The 18,249-nt window shown below is 37.3% G+C and overlaps 3 protein-coding genes across 4 annotated transcripts; 2 read left to right on the forward strand and 1 right to left on the reverse strand.

Annotated features, from left to right (window-relative positions):
• The first annotated feature begins 470 nt into the window (after positions 1–470).
• LOC113771031 (probable ribose-5-phosphate isomerase 3, chloroplastic) lies at positions 471–1,561 on the forward strand. Its single transcript, XM_027315687.1, has one exon. It carries the CDS (start codon positions 551–553, stop codon positions 1,409–1,411), a length of 861 nt encoding a protein of 286 aa, XP_027171488.1. The 5' UTR covers positions 471–550; the 3' UTR covers positions 1,412–1,561.
• Positions 1,562–4,288: 2,727 nt separating this feature from the next.
• LOC113766492 (putative disease resistance protein RGA3) lies at positions 4,289–9,298 on the forward strand. Its single transcript, XM_027310679.1, has one exon. The coding sequence runs from the start codon at positions 4,849–4,851 to the stop codon at positions 8,563–8,565; it is 3,717 nt and encodes a 1,238-aa protein (XP_027166480.1). The 5' UTR covers positions 4,289–4,848; the 3' UTR covers positions 8,566–9,298.
• Positions 9,299–9,541: 243 nt separating this feature from the next.
• LOC113783572 (probable plastid-lipid-associated protein 12, chloroplastic) lies at positions 9,542–18,046 on the reverse strand. Of its 2 annotated transcripts, XM_027329758.1 has the most exons (11): positions 17,675–18,046; positions 17,132–17,185; positions 16,789–16,863; positions 15,702–15,821; positions 13,692–13,883; positions 13,449–13,532; positions 13,225–13,317; positions 12,452–12,505; positions 12,255–12,334; positions 10,123–10,230; positions 9,542–10,007 (listed from the first exon to the last, which is right to left on the reverse strand). In XM_027329758.1, exons 1-11 carry the CDS (start codon positions 17,990–17,992, stop codon positions 9,920–9,922), a joined length of 1,266 nt encoding a protein of 421 aa, XP_027185559.1. In that variant the 5' UTR covers positions 17,993–18,046; the 3' UTR covers positions 9,542–9,919. The 2 variants fall into 2 exon arrangements, with proteins under 2 accessions (XP_027185559.1, XP_027185568.1); XM_027329767.1 differs by lacking the exon at positions 13,692–13,883.
• Positions 18,047–18,249: the final 203 nt, after the last annotated feature.

Raw genomic sequence — 18,249 nt, forward strand, 5'->3', positions numbered from 1 at the left:
CACAAGTCATTAACAATTTGCGCAATAGTGTTTAGGATAAAGTTATATAGTAAAACTAAAATTTTCCTCTTACCACTAATTTTTTTAAAAATTTTTATACATCATTTGTGTATCGTTATTTAATTATAATTTAATTTAAGAAAGAAATACTTTTTAGGCTAAAAGAATAATGTCGTGCCAATGTGAAACACACTATTAGAGATTTTCATAGGAATTTGAGAACACACATTTAGTTTAATTCACATTTTATTTTATTTAAAAAATTCTCATGCTTTTTAAGTGTGAGGGATTATATTAACAAAAATTTTAAAGATTAATTACCAAAAACACAAAGTCAAAACTTTAGGTTAACCTCAATTTCAGTTTGATCCATAGATATTATAATTGTCAGTCACTTGTCTTGATTTTGCCTAAAATCAGAAATCTTGAGTATGTAAAATTTCCAACAAAACTCTAAAAAAGCGTGATCTCGTAGCAGTGGACTAAATACTCCAGAAGTCCACTCCCATTCCTTCCTCATCTCCCAATCCCAGCCACCCCAACTACCCAAATGGCCGCGGCCGCCGCCACCACTACCTCCCCCACTCTATCCTTCCTCTCTTCCCACCACAATGCAAGCACCCGCCTTTTCCTCCGCCCCAGTCCTTCTATCACCTTCCGCAGCAGCAGCCGCCCTTCATTCTCCGTCAAATCCCTGTCCACTGCTCTCACCCAAGACGACCTGAAAAAGATCGCTGCCGACAAAGCCGTCGAGTATGTAAAATCCGGGATGGTCCTCGGCCTGGGCACCGGCTCCACGGCCGCCTTTGTTGTCGCCAAGCTCGGAGAACTCGTCGCCAGCGGAAAATTAACGGACATTGTCGGAGTCCCCACCTCGAAACGAACCCAAGAGCAGGCGGCTTCTTTGAATATCCCTCTCGCCACCCTCGACAGGCATCCCAGCCTCGACCTCGCCATCGATGGCGCTGACGAGGTCGATTCCAACCTTGACCTTGTCAAGGGCCGTGGTGGCGCTCTTCTCCGGGAGAAAATGGTTGAGGCTGCATCGGACAAGTTTGTAGTTGTGGTGGATGATTCCAAATTGGTGTCCGGGTTGGGTGGCTCCGGCTTAGCTATGCCCGTTGAGGTGGTGCAGTTTTGTTGGAAGTATAATCAAATTAGGCTTCAAGAATTGTTTAACGAAGAAGGGGTCGAGGCAAAATTGAGATTGGATGGGGACGGGAAGCCTTATGTGACGGATAATTCGAATTATATTGTGGATTTGTATTTTAAAAATCCGATAAAGGATTCGGCGGCGGCCGGAAAGGAGATATCGGCTTTGGAAGGGGTGGTTGAACATGGGTTGTTCTTGGATATGGCCACTGCAGTTATTATTGCTGGTAAGGATGGAGTTAGTGTGCAGAGCAAATGAAGAAAAATTTTTTTTTTTTCAATTTTGGAAGTTATGATTTTTGGGATCATTTTGTTGTAAACTGTTGTTGTTGGCCAAAAATTTGAATAAAGGGTGTACCTTTCTTATCAAGAGGATTTTATTGGACTTTTTCGGTTTGAGGTTTGGATTCGTGCTTCGTGTGCATTTTTTTTTTTTTTTGACACACTGCTAGTAAATGGTTGCTCGAAATATAGTGCAAGAGAATGCATTGTATCTCAAAATTTACATATATCTTGCAAAAAAATAATCTTAACAGCAACACTAGGGAGCACTAGAAACAGCAGCAGCAGTCAGCAATGCAGTTTCTAAATTGATTCTGGTTTTGGCTTGACTAGCAGAGGCCTCTCTGTTTCTCTCTTTCTAACACTCAGCAATGAAGTTTCTGTATTCATTCTGATTTTGGCACATCATATCTATGCACCCTGGCAATGGAGGTATTTGCTAGCCGAGTTCTCTCTGTTTCTCTCTTTCTGTAACACAGACACAACTTGCACTTCAGTCTGCGTATAGTTTCAATTCATATATAATATGATGCCTGGATGTATAAGAACATTGAGAAATTCGTGAATGCTTGAGTATTTGTTTACACAAGTGTGGATGAATGTTAGGGCTTGCGCAGATCCACACAGGTATGTTTACTAGTATGATCTTCATTTGCATGTGTGCGAAGTCTACTTTGTTTTCGTATTAGTTTCCAGACATGTTACAAGTGCTCTCTTTTCTTTGATGTAAGTTCAAAAAGTTGACTTTTGTGTAAGTTCAAAAATTTTGTCAACGTAAGCTGTTGTTGTATAGTACACTTTTCTGGGACACAAGTTGGTTGTCAACTGTTAACTGCATTTGTTCATATCATGTACTTAAAGTGGACAGGCTTGGTAGTGAAAAGAATATCTGATATTGACTCCTTTCCTGATCATTCTATGCTTTTTGGATGAAGAGTTTGATGGTGAAATAAATAGTTGATGTTCTTGGAATTGGTTAAAAAAATGGATACTAAAGAGCTTGTAAACTAAATGATCAGAACTTGATTTCAATTTGTAGAATAAACTTAGACTTGAAATTTAAAATTCTGGTGTCTCTATAGCTTTGACCTTGTGTGTTTGCTGCAGTGAAGATGGAAAAGATGGTACAAGTGATCAGTTATTGACAGTTATTGACCTCCACTTCCCCTTGTAGTTGCTCATGAGATGTCAGATGGCTCAAAAACATAGATTAGGGGTGGATATTAGAACCCCTGGAGGGTATAGGTGAAGGTCACATTTAATTTAAGTGTACAGGCTTTGTGAGAAAAGAAAATCTGTGATATTGACTCCTTTCCTGATGTTTCCGTCTATGTGTTTTGGACTAAGAGTTTGATTGTCAAATAAATGATTGATGTTTAAATCTAGATGTTCTTGGAACTGGTTAAAAGATGGATACTTTAGAGCATATAAATTAAGTGACAGAATCAGAACATGCGTTCAATTTGTAAACTAAACTGAAACAGGCTTGAGATTCAAAATTTAGGTGTCTCTATAGCTTTAACCTTGCGAGTTTTCTGCAGTGACGCCGGCAAAGATGGTATGGGTGATCAGTTATTTACTTCTACTTCCTCTTGTAGTTGTTGCTCATGAGATGTCAGACAGCTCAAATGCAGAGTAGGGGTGCATGTCAAATCACGTTTAACCTAAGAGCCTCTTTTCGGCATTTGATACTCTGTAAACGGACCGTGGGGCTATGAATTTCCTTGCAAAATTAGTTCTTCTGAGTGAATTGGTGACATCATATCAATTCTGGCATCGATAAGAAAACATGTTCTAGAGTGGCTCTTGCGGATGTTCCAGTTATTCTAGCCCTTGCCTTTGCTGCTATAAAAATCTGATTTGATACTGCTCAGCACCAGTACATGACTGACAAGTACGTGAGGCAGCACTGGCAGGGAAAAAACCTTCCTTCCGACTGTAAATGAAATTTATTTCGATTACTGGAGTTGTCTCCACCATAGTTCCAAGCAACTCATGGAATTTAGTCTGCTGCAATTTTGGGTTGCTCACTTGGTTAGCTTCATCTTGGCAAGATTCGCTTTAGTAGCTACAGTTTGAGTTGCAAATGCAGAATCTTGACTTGCATTTGTAGTTATTAAATTTCCACGCTTCATTTGAACATGGTTCTCTCTGCAGTCTGCCCATGGATGTTCTTTTCTTTCTGTCTTTCTTTCTTTGTTTTGTTAGCTCTCACACGTGGCGGCGCTGAGTTAGTTTTAGAATTTGAGTTGCAAGCTGCCAGGAAAAATTGGGGGATTATTTGCTTTTGAGCTCCTCAGCATAATGTTCACACTGAAGTCTGCTTGGTTGAAAAAGACCATAAGAATCTTAGTGGTTTGCACTTTGCAGTAGCAGAATCTTATTTGTTCGTTGGGCATTCTCTAGCATCTTAATCAAATAGCTCCCTGGCTTAGTGTTACTTTGTCTTGGTGGTTTCTGTGTGCCCTATGTAATCATTGGTTCTTCCCATAGCATCTTAATTAGATTACGAGTAATCTTCCAAATTTTTTCAAAACAATTTTTCTCTTGCATCATATACACATTTTCTAATCCACCTTTTTATCTTACATACATCACATCACAAAAAATGCTACAGTAATTAGTCTAAATAATTATTTAAAATAATACTCTATCCAAACAAAGCCGTTCACGGTTTCCGTCATGCACAATATGCCAATAATATAAAGGGATCAAACAAAATTTAATATGATCTAAAAAACAACGAGAATTCCTCTTATGAACTCATATTCAGTAGACCATCTGGAGTGAATTAAACTTTATGAAAAACATCAGAGATATATTACCTTAAAAGTATAATGAAACTTCTGTTGACTTTTTAAATGGAGAGATCCTAGTGCACAATTTGTGAATATTGGTCCAACAACACGCCATTTTATGTTTACCAACATTATTCTAATAGTTGAGTCCTTGCACAAGATGCAAACACTTTTAGCCAGACAAGTGTAGCTGGAACAGGGTTGAACTTTTACTCATGCTGGCGGTCTTCTGGCGGTCTTCTATACGGGGAGACTTGCGGTTGAGATCAGTTGATTCAATGTTGATGGTGATGGTGATGGGGGGCTGAAAAATCTAATAATGCTTAACTAGTGGTGAAATGTCTGGCCTTCAAAAGCTATTTTTGAACTTTTGTTGAAAATTCCAGGATGCCCCAGAGCAAGATATGACTAATGAAAATGGCCAGCAATATCCATTAAAAAAGTATCCCACTTTCTGGTAATTAGCTTTCTTGGTCAAAAGCAGAACAGACCGTTGTTTGTGCTAAGACTCATCACTTGTCCTAAGACTACTAGCTGCTAAAATTTTCCCTTCTTTCTTTCTATTACTCGGATCCTCTATCAGAAGAGAAGGCTATACTCAAGCAGCAACACAACAATGGCTGACGCTATTGTTGGTGCCACTGTCCAGGTTCTTCTTGAAAAGGCACTTTTCCTTGCCACTAATGGGACTGTTTTGGCTTTTGGATTCAAGGATGAATTGGAGAACCTCAGGGGGTCTGTTGCCATGATCCAAGCTACCTTGGCTGATGCTGAGGAGGATAATCTAAGCCATAGCAAGGTGGCGCAACTTTGGCTGAAGAGGCTCAAAGAAGTAGCTTTTGATGCTGATCATGTATTGGATGAGCTCCGCTATGAAAGTCTTCGTCGCGAGGTAGAGTCCCGCAACAAACAACTCAAAGGGAAGGTATGCCTTTTCTTCTCCTTCTGTTATAGTTTTATTACTTTTCGTCGCAGAATGGCTCCTAAGATCAGGGGCATCAACATCAAGTTGAAAAAGATAAATCAAGAAGCCCACGACTTTGGACTGATTGGCATTCAAATGGCAGCTTCCCTTCCCGCTAGTAATGAACTGACAATAAGTCGCCAGACAGACTCTATTGTTGGACAAAATGTTGTCGGAAGAGCCAATGATGAATCCAATATAGTTGAGATGTTGTTGAGCTCTTCTGAAAAAATTGTCTCTGTTATTCCCATTGTTGGCATGGGTGGAATCGGGAAAACAACTTTAGCCAAATTAGTGTACAATAATCCACAGATTGATGCGCATTTTGGCAAAAAAATTTGGATTTGTGTGTCTGAAAAATTTCAGGAGGTAGAGCTTTTCAAACTGATTTTAGAATCATTGACGGGAAGAAAGGTTGATTTGTCTAGTAAAGATGCTATTGTAAAAGAAATTAAAAGGGAAATGAAGGACAATAGATATCTGCTAGTTGTTGATGATGTGTGGAATGAAAAGCCAAAATTATGGGATGACTTTTTTGAATCTTTGGCCGGAATAGTGACCACAAACAGAAGTAGGTGTCTTGTCACTACTCGTTTGGGACAAGTGGCTACTATTGTGTCCAGGCATTCTCCGTATTTGTTAGGAAAGTTATCTGATGATGATTGTTGGTCTATCTTAAAGGAGAAGGCAACTTCAGGTGGAGAAGTTCCAGAAGAATTCAATCTCATGAGACAGCAAATTTCAAAATGGTGTAATGGTCTACCACTAGCTGCAAGTGTACTTGGAGGTTTGTTGCGTATAAAGAGAAAAGAGGAGTGGCTTTCCATTGTGGAGAATCGGCTTTTAAACTTGAAGGAAGGTGACAACAGTGTCGAGCAAATACTGAAATTAAGCTTTGATAATTTGCCATCTGCATTGATTAGGAAATGTTTTGGATATTGTTCTATATTTGCCAAGGATAGCGAAATAGAAAGGGATCTTCTAATCGAACTCTGGATGGCAGAGGGTTTTCTTGAACCGGTTTTGTGCAATCAATCATTGATGGAGGATGTTGGTGATCAATATATTAGAGTTTTATTACACAGTTCCCTATTGGAAGAAGTAAAGTATAACTGGAAAACATGTTATAAAATGCATGATCTGGTGCATGACCTTGCAGAGTCCATTTCAAAACCTGAGTGTGTTAAATCTGAGAATGGTGGGATAGACAACTATAATCAGGTTCGCTATCTTGCAATAAACTCATCTGATGGAATAACAAGAAAGATCTTGAATGATACATCAGCATCAGTACGTACACTTTTCGTAACAAGGAGCATATCTGGTGACATGCTGCCTAAATTCAGGAACTTGCATGTTCTAAATTTGCATGGAGCAGGTCTCAAGGAGCTGCCACCCTCAATTGGCAAACTAAAACATTTGCGGTTTCTGGATCTTTCCAATTCTGGAATCAAAACTTTGCCGGAATCTCTTTCCAAGCTTTATACCTTGCAAACACTCAGGATTGATTGTCTTCGATATCAAGATGGATTCCCAGTTCAAGTAGGTCTTCCAAAACAGATGAGCAATTTAATTAACTTGAGACATCTTCACTATTTTAATCGCGATGTAGAATTCCAAATGCCAATGAATATTGGACTTTTGACTTGCCTTCAAACGCTAGAGTTCTTTAATGTTGGTAAAAAGAAGGGTCGTCAAATTGAAGAGCTCAGGTGCTTGAAAAACCTTAAAGGCAAACTGGTGATACGGAATCTTCAGCTTGTAAACAGTAAAGAAGGAGCTGAACGAGCAAATTTATGTGGAAAGCCAAATCTTCTAAATTTGGAATTTCTATGGAGCCATAAGAATGCAGAAAGTGACAACGTTGAGGGAGATGTACTAGAAGGCCTTAGACCTCACCCAAATTTGCAAGAGTTATACATCTGTGGGTTCATGGGTGATCGATTTCCATACTGGTTTATGAGTTTGACAAAGCTAGTAGACTTGAGCCTCATAGACTGCAGTACATCCAAAGAACTTCCTGCAGGGCTAGGACAGTTGCCATTCCTCCAGAAACTAGAATTCAGTGGATTGGAAAATGTAAGATACATTGGGCCTTCATTCTATGGAATTGATGATGATTTTGGAAAGGTAGGAGGTCAACTAGAAGTTTTGTCCAGAACATTTTTCAGAGCCCTTAAGGTACTCACTCTGAAAAATATGGGAAACTTGGTAGAATGGATGGAGCCAGATATTAATGTGTTTCCTATGCTTGAGATATTGACAATTGAGGATTGCTCCAAATTGACTACAGCTCCTAGTCATTTTCCAAGTCTTAAAATATTGGAAATCACAAAAAATGACCACGTTTCTGTGGTAAAGAAAATTCTTAGCAAAGTTTCCACCACTCTCTCATCCCTCACGATAATTGGTAACACTGGTATGACTGGGCTGACATGTCTTTCGGATGTGGCTCCCGGGCTAACAGGCAAAAATCTTCACAATTTAAAATCTCTAACCTTGAGGAAGTGCCCTGATTTAACACGTCTGGAGGTTTGCAGCACTTCTCTTCAGAATTTGGAGCTCATTCATTGTGAAAATTTGAGGGAGTTGCCAGAAGATCTGTGCAGATTCCAGTCATTACGCAATTTGGAGATGATAGGATGCCCGAGAATTCATAGCATTCCAAACAGTAACTTAGGACAGCAAAGCCTCCTCAAGTCTCTCGAGCATTTGAAGATTACAGATTGCAATGCATTGGCCAGTGTGGATACTGAAATGCTGGAGTCCTGTGTGGCTCTTAAGTGGCTGTGTCTTTATGACTGCCCAAATCTTGTCTCCTTCCCAATCCTGGAGAGTTTGCAACAAATGCCTTCTCTTGTAGGGGCTTCATTTCATAATTGTCCCAAATTGATTACTTTGCCCAAAGGATTTGGTTTTCTTCCCAGCTTAAGACAAGTGAGGATTGGCCCTTTCTCAACTGATGATGACCATCCTTCAATGACAAAAGATAATGGGTTTGATTGGTTTGGATTAATATCTTCTTCGACTCTCCGTAGTCTAGAAGTTTATGGGTTGTCTTCTCACAAGGAGTCCCTCCCACACCAGCTTCAATACATGACTACCCTGACTCATTTATACCTGCATCATTTTGGAATGGAAGCTTTACCAGATTGGTTGGGGAACCTTGTCTCTCTTCAATCCCTACATCTTTTGGGTTGTAAAAAGCTTCGATATTTACCTTCCATGGCTGCCATGAGATGCCTCACCAAATTAAATTATCTACATGTTGATGGTTGTCCTCTGTTAAAGGAAAGATGCAGTCCTCAGAGCGGCCCCAACTCCGAGTGGTTCAAGATTTCTCAAATTCCCCTTCTAAACATTTGCTGACAGTTCACTAAAATTCGATCTTTGGAAGACTGCTCATCCTGTGAGATTTTCAACTCCTAAATCTCCTTGAGAATTCCCTGTCTTGCTTTTCCTTTTTTTTTCTTTTTAAATAAATTTATTTTGATCTCTTTCTTGGGTTCTCATAATATACAAATTATAAGTACAAGCTATTTCTTGCTTATCATTCACATGGTCTAGCACGTTCTGATGGGAACTAAAATGGCAATACTAATTTTTTCTTTGCTTCCCTCCATCAGCAGAGCATTGGCATAAACAAGCCATAGTCCCATGCATGCTTTGCATTTTTCCAAGAAATATAGCTACTTTTTCTTATGATTAACATGGCTGTCAAGATATACATTTAAATCCCTATGTACTAGATTATTTGCATTTTGTGGCATTATATTTGCTGTGAAAAAATCATAAGAATAGCCCACCTTTTCTTATATGTTCCAGTTTTTTCAATGAATAGTAGATGCCATGATTCATCATAGCGTTAATATCTGAATGCACTCTTTGTACTTGGACCACCAAAAGCGTCATTCTGAAAACTAGGTAGTGAGACAAATGAAGAAACACTTTGGGACTGGAGTAAAAATCCAATTCAGATGTTCATTTTCTTCTTTTCAAATTTTGGTTCACCTTATACGTCTGCTATTGAGTGCTGTCGGTTATGATTGCTAAAATTAGATACCTTTTCTTTTTTTAAATTGAGAATGTACAAGGATGAAATAGGTACTTAGCTACAGGGAGAACTAGAAGGAAAGTTCTTTGGTCATAAGCCTTGCACTAAAGTTTATGCAGATCCGATCTATTTCTTTTAAAATTTTAAATTAGAAGGTGGAATTGATTTCAAAACATAACTCAAATAAAACCTCATAATAATTAGTTTAAACTCGCTAACATTCTTCTTTTAAAGCTTCTTAACAATCACTATAAAATTTCACCACCTACTATATTTGTGCCAAATTCTCCATTTGATGCAATTGTTGCTGAATGTTGTCTTGGATCACTTATCTCTTGCTTAATCTGTGAAGTCTATTGCTCCATTCAGAACTTTGTACAAGCATTCTTTTTCTTTTTGCATTACCTAGCATGCTTTAAGACCATTCTACACAGGTTGATGGAAGCTTAGAACATCTCATTTGAAATGATGCTAGCAATTATAGTTTTGAATACTATTTGGCCATCTTTTTCACTTAACATGCTTTGAATTTTCATGATCGAATTACCACTCAGCCAGAAATATATCTTCCAAATCTGCTGAACTTCTTGTTAAACAAATTCCACCACTGTTTTACCTTTTTGCGTCTCTGAGATTGAATCAAGCAACTTCTTTCACTCAGATGACATATCATTTCTGTTCGGACCCATCTATGCGTACATGAACAAAAAGGATTCTGTTGTAGCCTCGGGATATTCTGATCTTGTCATCAGTATATCTGAAATGAGGCAAAAAAAGAAAGACGTTTACTTACCATGAACTTCATCATTTCTCCAGTATGTTTAATCTATTCATTTGCAGATCCAAAGCATTAATTAAAACAAATTTCTCACATTATTTCCAGGGTGGTCTTGGTTTCCATTTCCATTGGGAGTCCATATGGGCCAATCACGATTGCTCCATCATCCATTGTCACATCATATGTGTTGGTACCAGATTTCCTGCAAGTTAGCAACATGTGAGAGAATATACTGTTTGATAACTCCAGAAGGAAAGACTAGTGCAGCTGAAGCGCATGATTCTGTATATAAACCTCAAGAGAAATATCAAGAAATTTGTAGTCAACAGGCCAGAGTAAATTTTTCCAGAGCAGCTGAAGAGCATGATTCTGTATATAACTCCAGTATATTTGTAAATTTTTCCAATTACTCGTCTGGTGCATTCTCCTCAAGCTTTAAGGACATGCTAGCAATGGCCCCAAGTAAATTTTGCCTAGGGAGACAATAAGATAGCAAGACTCGATGAATCTTTTATGTTGCACATATTCCTTATGCTCTTTGTTACTAAGTTCAACATCTCTTTGAACATTGACATCTACCTTGGACGTGAACTTTGAACAGATTAAGAGGACGATATTCATCACTTTCATTTGAGATAATTATAATAGCTTAACCTCTATAAAGAGTGTGCAACTCATATTTCTTCAAATTGACATCATTCCTTCGTTCTACAAAATCTTCTCTACGTCTTGACCAAGACTTCCCTATTAGCTCAGAGCTTGTTCAGCACCATAACATGTGCAGAACTTGAGAGGAGGGGATTCAACTTTAAGATCCATGGAGGATGCACGAAGTACCGTGGCTATTTCATACAACAAATTCGACTTGCCAACTTCATGCACCAAGTATAACTGAGTTCATTGAAGACAACCTACAGGCTCGAGCTTGACTTGTAAGACAAGATGTTATATGATAAGGTTACAATTTAACAGCAACAAGATGCTATATGATCCGGTTTACTGGCATAAATTAACAGTATAATTACATTGCAAGTATTCAGTTTAGCTTCAGCAGGAAAACTTGCTACTTCTGGGATTAAGCTTGATTTGATCAATTCTTTTAATATTTTTCTTCTCAAGCTTAAGCCCGACAGAAGTAGTCTGGGGCCAAACTATAAGTCAAAGAGCTGAAAGCACTTGGCAGGAAAATGACTTGCTAGAATCTCTAATGGTAATGCATGCTAATAATGCACTAGATCACATTGTCAACTTTGCAATAATAGGAAACATTGTTAAGACATCAGTTCAACATATAAATATGAACATAAAATTGATTAGATTTTTCAGAAGCCTAGAATTGCAATAAGATGCCACACTTTGGTACAAATTTCAACATCCAATTATTATTCTTTAGTATTTCAGGAGAAAGTTTTGTAGTTAATTTGCTCACTTTTTCATCAATTATATGTTAGATATCTATAATACCATTATATAGGATCAAATATTCATAACTTTCAGTCAAATTTTATGAAAGATTCACATTGAGTTACCCTATTATTTCCTCCTTGTATTCCATTTCCCCGTCCCTTCTTGTGTCTTGACTCTGACTCTATCCATCATTTTGTTTTCATGAAAACTCACATAGACAAAGTCAAACTTATCTCATCAGAAATTTTTTTTTATCCTAGCGCATTCTGTATAAAGGGATGATAATTCTTTAATGGACAATTTTCTTGATGGGTCCTAAACATAATATTAGGTTGTGATCTGGTGAGCCCATCTAAGGAATCGCTAGCTGAAAACGTGACACGAGATACTGAAGAGACAATCTTATTGTACCACACCTACCATTTCAAATTACATCTAAGGAAGGGCATCTTTTATTATCCCTCGGCCTCTATTTATTATTGCATATCTACTGAATAAGCCAGCTACATTACAACCAAGAAAGCTCACGGCTCCTAGACTCAACTTAGATATCAATGGTGATACAAACAAACAGAAGAGTTTATAAATTTTGTAAGTCATCTTTTCTATGTTGTTATCGAATATGGCACATTTAATATGTGTACTTTAACTCATATAGTTAAAAAGTCATCTCAGACAAACCATGCAACAATGTGCCTATTGCATCCACTAGTTATATAAGAAGAATTTGAACAGAAAACATCTGCTTCAGCATTTTACAACCTTAAAAATAAGCTGGAAAAGTTTACTAATAAGTTCCGTAGTGCACAGAAAACTTACACAAATGTTCCTGTCATAGAGAATTTGAAGCCAAGAAATATGTCAACTAGAAATTTCAAGTTTCCATTTGGTCTGACAATCTGTACATCCAAAATGAAGAACCCTATGAGCAAAAGTTACTTCAGCATGACAAAAGGAGAGATACATTGGCAAGCAATGAAACTGAAAATTGTAGAAATTGCAATACTTGTGTGCACCTGGTTGCCCATGAGACCATTAGCAGCATTCTCAATCCAACTGTCTGTTTCAACCTTCAATTAATGGAATAACAATTTCAGCTGTAAATCCAGAAAACTAGAACAGCACTGGCATTGCTTTGTGTTATGCAATGCAGAAAAAAGTTAAAATTATAGTTGCCCTTTTATATGTCAAAAGAGCCAAATCTTGGTGTCTAACTTCTGATAAGGGTTGGAAGATATGTCATTTAAAGATAAAGTAGCTTCTACAAATTACACCAACCAGAAATGGCTTTGACTAAAAGGTGACAATTCATACATAAAAAAAATTGCACTAGAAAGTTCAATCTGAGCAGGAGAATATCAAGTCAGCAAGTTTTGAATGAAAAACAATGACCATGCAGGGAAAGAACCATAAGGAGGTCAACACACATTCCAATAGAACAGAAAACCAGATTTTATCTGCTAAGATGCAGAGAATATTTTTAAGCTGATAATGCCAAGAATAAGTAGTCCACATGTATAGCTCCAATTATGAAATGGCAGCAACTCACCAACAACTAAAGCATCACAAATGCATTACTCTACATTCTAAGAAGAATACAAGAGCTTGTCCAAATGCTACAAGCATCCCTAGATGGCAACCTGGAATCATGGCATCCATGGTCCTATTTCCGTGACTAAGTGGCCAGCAAGATAGGTGATTCTTAGTTTCTAGTTTTCTCCAATAATAATAATAACAACAACAACAACAATAATAATAATAATGAGTTTGTTGCTTGTCCAGAAACTACCTGAGAACTCCATATCATTTTCCATTCCCCTTCAAGGAGTTCGAGTTCGGTTTCTGCTACTTTCTGATTTAAGGAGATGAACTCTTCAATCGCCTGTAAGAGTTAAGACATTGGAAGCTTTAGGAAAAATAAGCTGCAATGCTATAAAAAATTTTTGTGAATATTTATGTTATGAAAGTCTGCTTGAGATCCAAAGGAGAGGAAAAGAAAATGAGAATGAGTACCTCTTTCACATTTAATCCTGTGGCCATGACAGACAGCAACTTTTGCCTTGAATCAGTTTCCTTTTGCAGCACAAATGTGGTTCCCTGCACTACAGCATTGAAGCTGGTTGTCCTTAGTCCTTAGGAGACGAATGACAAGAGGAGATTTTGGCAAAATTTTCTGTTTGATTAAAATAAGATTTGGAACTGGTATAACTGATACGTCCCGACAAAATGGTCATGAAGAGCTGTGAAAATGGTCACCTTGTTTCCTTTTGAGATACGAATGTTTCCAGATTGAGACAAGTATGTAGTATCTAACCAACCCTTTGCCTCATCTCCTAGAAGTCTAAATGGAACTGGATATGGAACCTTGAAGGGCAGAAATTTGAAAGAAAATGCAGCTCTGTCAAATTGGAAAAGGATTCGCTTTCCATCTTTAAGTGTTGCTGTTGCCTGAAAAAGCAAAGCAGACATGTAATCTAAGACCTGCTTGGTCTTTATTTAGCATCCCTAGGCTTGAAAATTGTTCTTTCTATGAGATTTTATTCAATTCTCCTTTTACCGCTAAAGGATTACGTAAAAAAGTTACATATCCAGAAGTTCTTTTATGTGTATGGGTGTTGGGGTTGTGAAAGAATTAAGATCTTCAAATTTAGGTCCACCAGCAGGTAGACTATCTGTTATTGGGTAAAGCACCACAGTGATGAGTGTGGGTCAGGCTAGTCTAGCTAAACTTAGACCCTAAACTTAAATTAAGCACAAAATAAAGAACTATCCATCTTAACAATTTTTGACCAAGAATAAGAAGCATTCTCTTCTATCTTCAAAGTCTGATCTTTTTCACTGACAAAAATGGGCACTGTTGACCCATCAAACTCAAATTGGTATTGCCACACTGATCTATTAATCACCTCGTGTATCTTAATTTCTCTCCTGCTAGATTTGCCAAAATGTTCCTAGAAATGTTCATAATGTGCAAAAAGATGGGCCACAAAAGAGCATCTATGAGGTTGTTTTCTACATTCCGAGTTTGCAAACTTTCTTTTGTAACTTTCTCTGCTACTCAGAATTCTTGAAGTTATCTTCATAAGCACTGCTAGCCAGAGAAAATTTCACATAATAGCAATTTTTTTGGGCTAAAAAAGAACTCAAAATGTAAAGAATTGGCAATACAGAATATTGATGTCATTGATGCTGAGATAATTCAGCTCCAATACTATCATAACATATTTTTCTTCAGACATGAACTTCTTGTTGACAAAATAAGTTCAGAATCAACTGAAGCAGAAGCAAGGCAAGCATCTATGAAGATTCAAGCTCATAAAGAGGTGATGCACGTCATCTTAAAGTATGGGTTTAACTACTGATGTTCCTCAAGCAAAACCAAGATACTCATTAACCCGCAGAGATGCGATGTTAAGGATGTAGCCCCTAACAAATCTAAAGCACTTAACTAAGGTCCCATATTTTCCTCGTTAATCCTTAAGGTAGCAAAGGTAGCTGAGAATGTGCGCAACAATCCAACGAGTTGTAAAATAAATCCTCTAATGCAGAGAAAAATATGAAACATTATCTGGAGTAACCTTCAAAGGCTAGCATTGTTGATTGGGAAAATATATTTTTGTTATTAAGGATTATAGTACAGAAAGCTTCAAGTATGTTTGTAATCTACTTCCGCAGACTCTTTAGATGTTCTCATATTTAGCTTGAAAGAATGTTTTTCTGCATTTTGTATGCTATGCAAATGCATGGAAGGAAAAAAAATATTGCAATATGCATGACTCTTGGTGCGTTTTTAGTTTCTAACCCACACCATCCTCATATTTGTCACTTTAACATTGAACCAAAAGGTGGTTCTTTGACATCACTATCATGGTTTAAATTCCTTAGAAAAGGACTCTTTAACATTGTTTAGTGGAATCATTTCTATGACTGAGAGTAGTAATTCTGCATTTCACATGGCAAATTTTTAAAAACAAAGTGCAGAACCTACCTTCAATATACTTTCATGGATCAGCTGTCTAATCAATTGAGCAAGTCATACAAGCTACAGCCCAAGAAGTGAAAGAACTTTCCCTCTTTAACGGTTGCATATGAAATAAGTTCTGATTTTTGTGGAAAAATGACCAAACTTTATTAGCATAAAAGATGTGATCTTGCAAGCACCATCGATGATTCTGAGTCCACAGAGTGAAATGAAATTTGATATTTCTCTGATCTGCCTTCAATACAAATGCTTTGTACAGAAAATTAGAGAAACTGAAGTCATACCTCTACTTTTAGCTCACCCACAGCATCAGAAAACTTGACAATGTTGGACACACGTGGGTCATTTGTACGAAGGTATACCTCTTGATATACAGTGAATGAATCAACTCCAACAAATGTTCTCTGGAAAAGATTTAAACATGTTAGAGGCTGAAATCCAGATAAGTAGCATATAATATTAAATGAAACTTTGTGTCACATGAGTTAACTCTTTTGCACATATCATGGTACAAAAAGCTTAATAATTTTCTTAAATTCCTCCTTGAATACTGTTATTTGGAAAGTACAAGGGGTCCGAGATCATTTCAACTCATTCCTGTTCATATTACATTTCAAGATCTGTATGCTTTTGATTCTTCGCTGAGGCCTCTATCAAGTGTTGCTCTATTTTCTTAGGCCTACAGCAACATTATAACACCTTCTTCCTTTTTACCATTTTGGAAACAAGAAGCAGAAAATGCATGGTCTACCTTATAGACAGCAAAGTGTCATAATGATGATAGAACTGAAAGCATAATATAGATTTCTTTCTTTAAGAGAATGATAAAAAACAATTCATATCTTTTAACAAATTCACGGAAGTTATAGAACAAATTTCCTCCTCTGTCTCTGATATTTCTTGACCTGGATATGCTGAACTATAAACGAATGGTTCCATTTGAGTACTCCTTCTGTGGTTATGGAGATTTTAAGACACACATGTATATGCTTTGAATTCTCAAATCCATCACGTTCTATTAACAAATCAGGTATCCAAGTTCTTTGTAATAAGGCCAATAAAGAGGTCAATGTACTAATATTCATGAGATGACATTTTACATCTTCTCAAGGATAAAGAGCTGAAACTAGAGAAGTCACCATATATTTTCTCAATTGTCAGACTTACGAAAGACGTATTTCTTGAAGCAGTGCAGTTTGAACACACACGAAGATCTGATTACCCCTTCATAAGATGCAATAACGTCACTCTCTCATTCTTTATGGCATTTCCTCCACTAAATAGCCTAAACGATTGCTTCATCTTGAAAACATTTTGATAACCTAAAATGAATTAGCCAGCTATTTCAAATCCAAACACTTGTCAACTAACCTGAATTGCAGATGCTGTGCCTGGTCTTGTTGTGAACATCAACTGCCAGCGGCCTTCTATCAAGCTTGAGCTTGTCTGAGATATGAAGAAATACAGCTGCTCTTAAACATTATAACCAATAAACATATAATCGATTAATATTTATGCTTTTTAACGCATAGGGATTCAGGTTAACAATGTGAACATAAACGTATTATTAAATAATTGTTTTCTTAATACATCATATTGCATGATTTCTTCAAGGAGAAAAATGAAGAAGGCAGTAATTTTCTCTTTCAGCTTTAGCTTTCAAATTGATGGGATAAAAAAAATTCAAGTAAGAATTCTCAACGATAATACTTACTGGTTCAGGCACTCCTACTACACCTTCTAGCACTTGCACAGCTCGTTCAACATCCTGCACATTTTCTTATAACATTAATGATACCAAATAGCAGTAAAAGCTAGAAGTTACAGAGAAGAAAACTTATACAAACTTTCAATCATTTGATAGTCGATAATTTTGTGAAAAATAAATTCTTAATCTATTGCATTCCACAGACTACTCAATGTAAGGCAGTTAGTAGAGAGACATGTGACACCTTTCAGCACTCCGTAGAACCTTAAATAATTGAGAAAGTCTCAATTTCAACTGAAGACCTAACCACCTAGAATCAATTAACAAGAAAAGTAAAGGTATAACTTAATAAACATCTATTCCCAAAACAAAAGTTCATGCCAACATCAAACTGTGCTTCAAATTTGATACTACTAATTTTTTTCCTACTTAATACTATTGTACGCTACCATACGCATTAATATTCAGTCCAAGAACATAAAAAAGAAAAAAAAAAGGCAAACAGTGCAAATTATAATCAGGAAGGAAAGGTGAAAAGTGTTAGCATACTTGCAGCTGCTTAGGAGAAGCAGAGCGACCCCGGCCCTGGACACCAATGAGAGCATCAATCAAAGAACTCTCTTCTTTAGTAAACCCAGAATCTGAAGCCTCCTCAACAACCTGTTCCTTCTCTTGTTGGTCAATCATCGAGCACATTGTACACAATCTTCTTGGAGCACGGTTTTGCCTACCAAAACTCTGACTCGACAACAAATTATGAGCAGCCCGAGTCAAAATGGTGCTTTTTGATGCGGGATTTGGCTTCACAATAAAGGGTTCGTTTTGGAATCTCAGGCCTAGCTTTGCAAGATCAATGGCTGCTGCCATTGTTGCTTGAATATACTAGAGGTTGCCTTCCTGTTTTTCCCTCTGTATTTGTGAAATGTACTTAGCTGATAAATGGGAGGAGTGGAGGGAGAAGAGAAGCCAACCAACTTTTGGGATTTTTTTTAGTTTGTGATTTGTTGGGCCACGTGGGTGATTAATGGTCTTACACGTGGAATATAATCGGCCTCTGTTATCTTTGGGTACCAAGAATTTTCTTTTCTTTGTTTCTACTTTTGCAAGATTATTATTGAACTGGA

The sequence above is a fragment of the Coffea eugenioides genome, chromosome 1 (genome assembly GCF_003713205.1).
Source record: "Coffea eugenioides isolate CCC68of chromosome 1, Ceug_1.0, whole genome shotgun sequence".
NCBI lineage: Eukaryota > Viridiplantae > Streptophyta > Magnoliopsida > Gentianales > Rubiaceae > Coffea > Coffea eugenioides.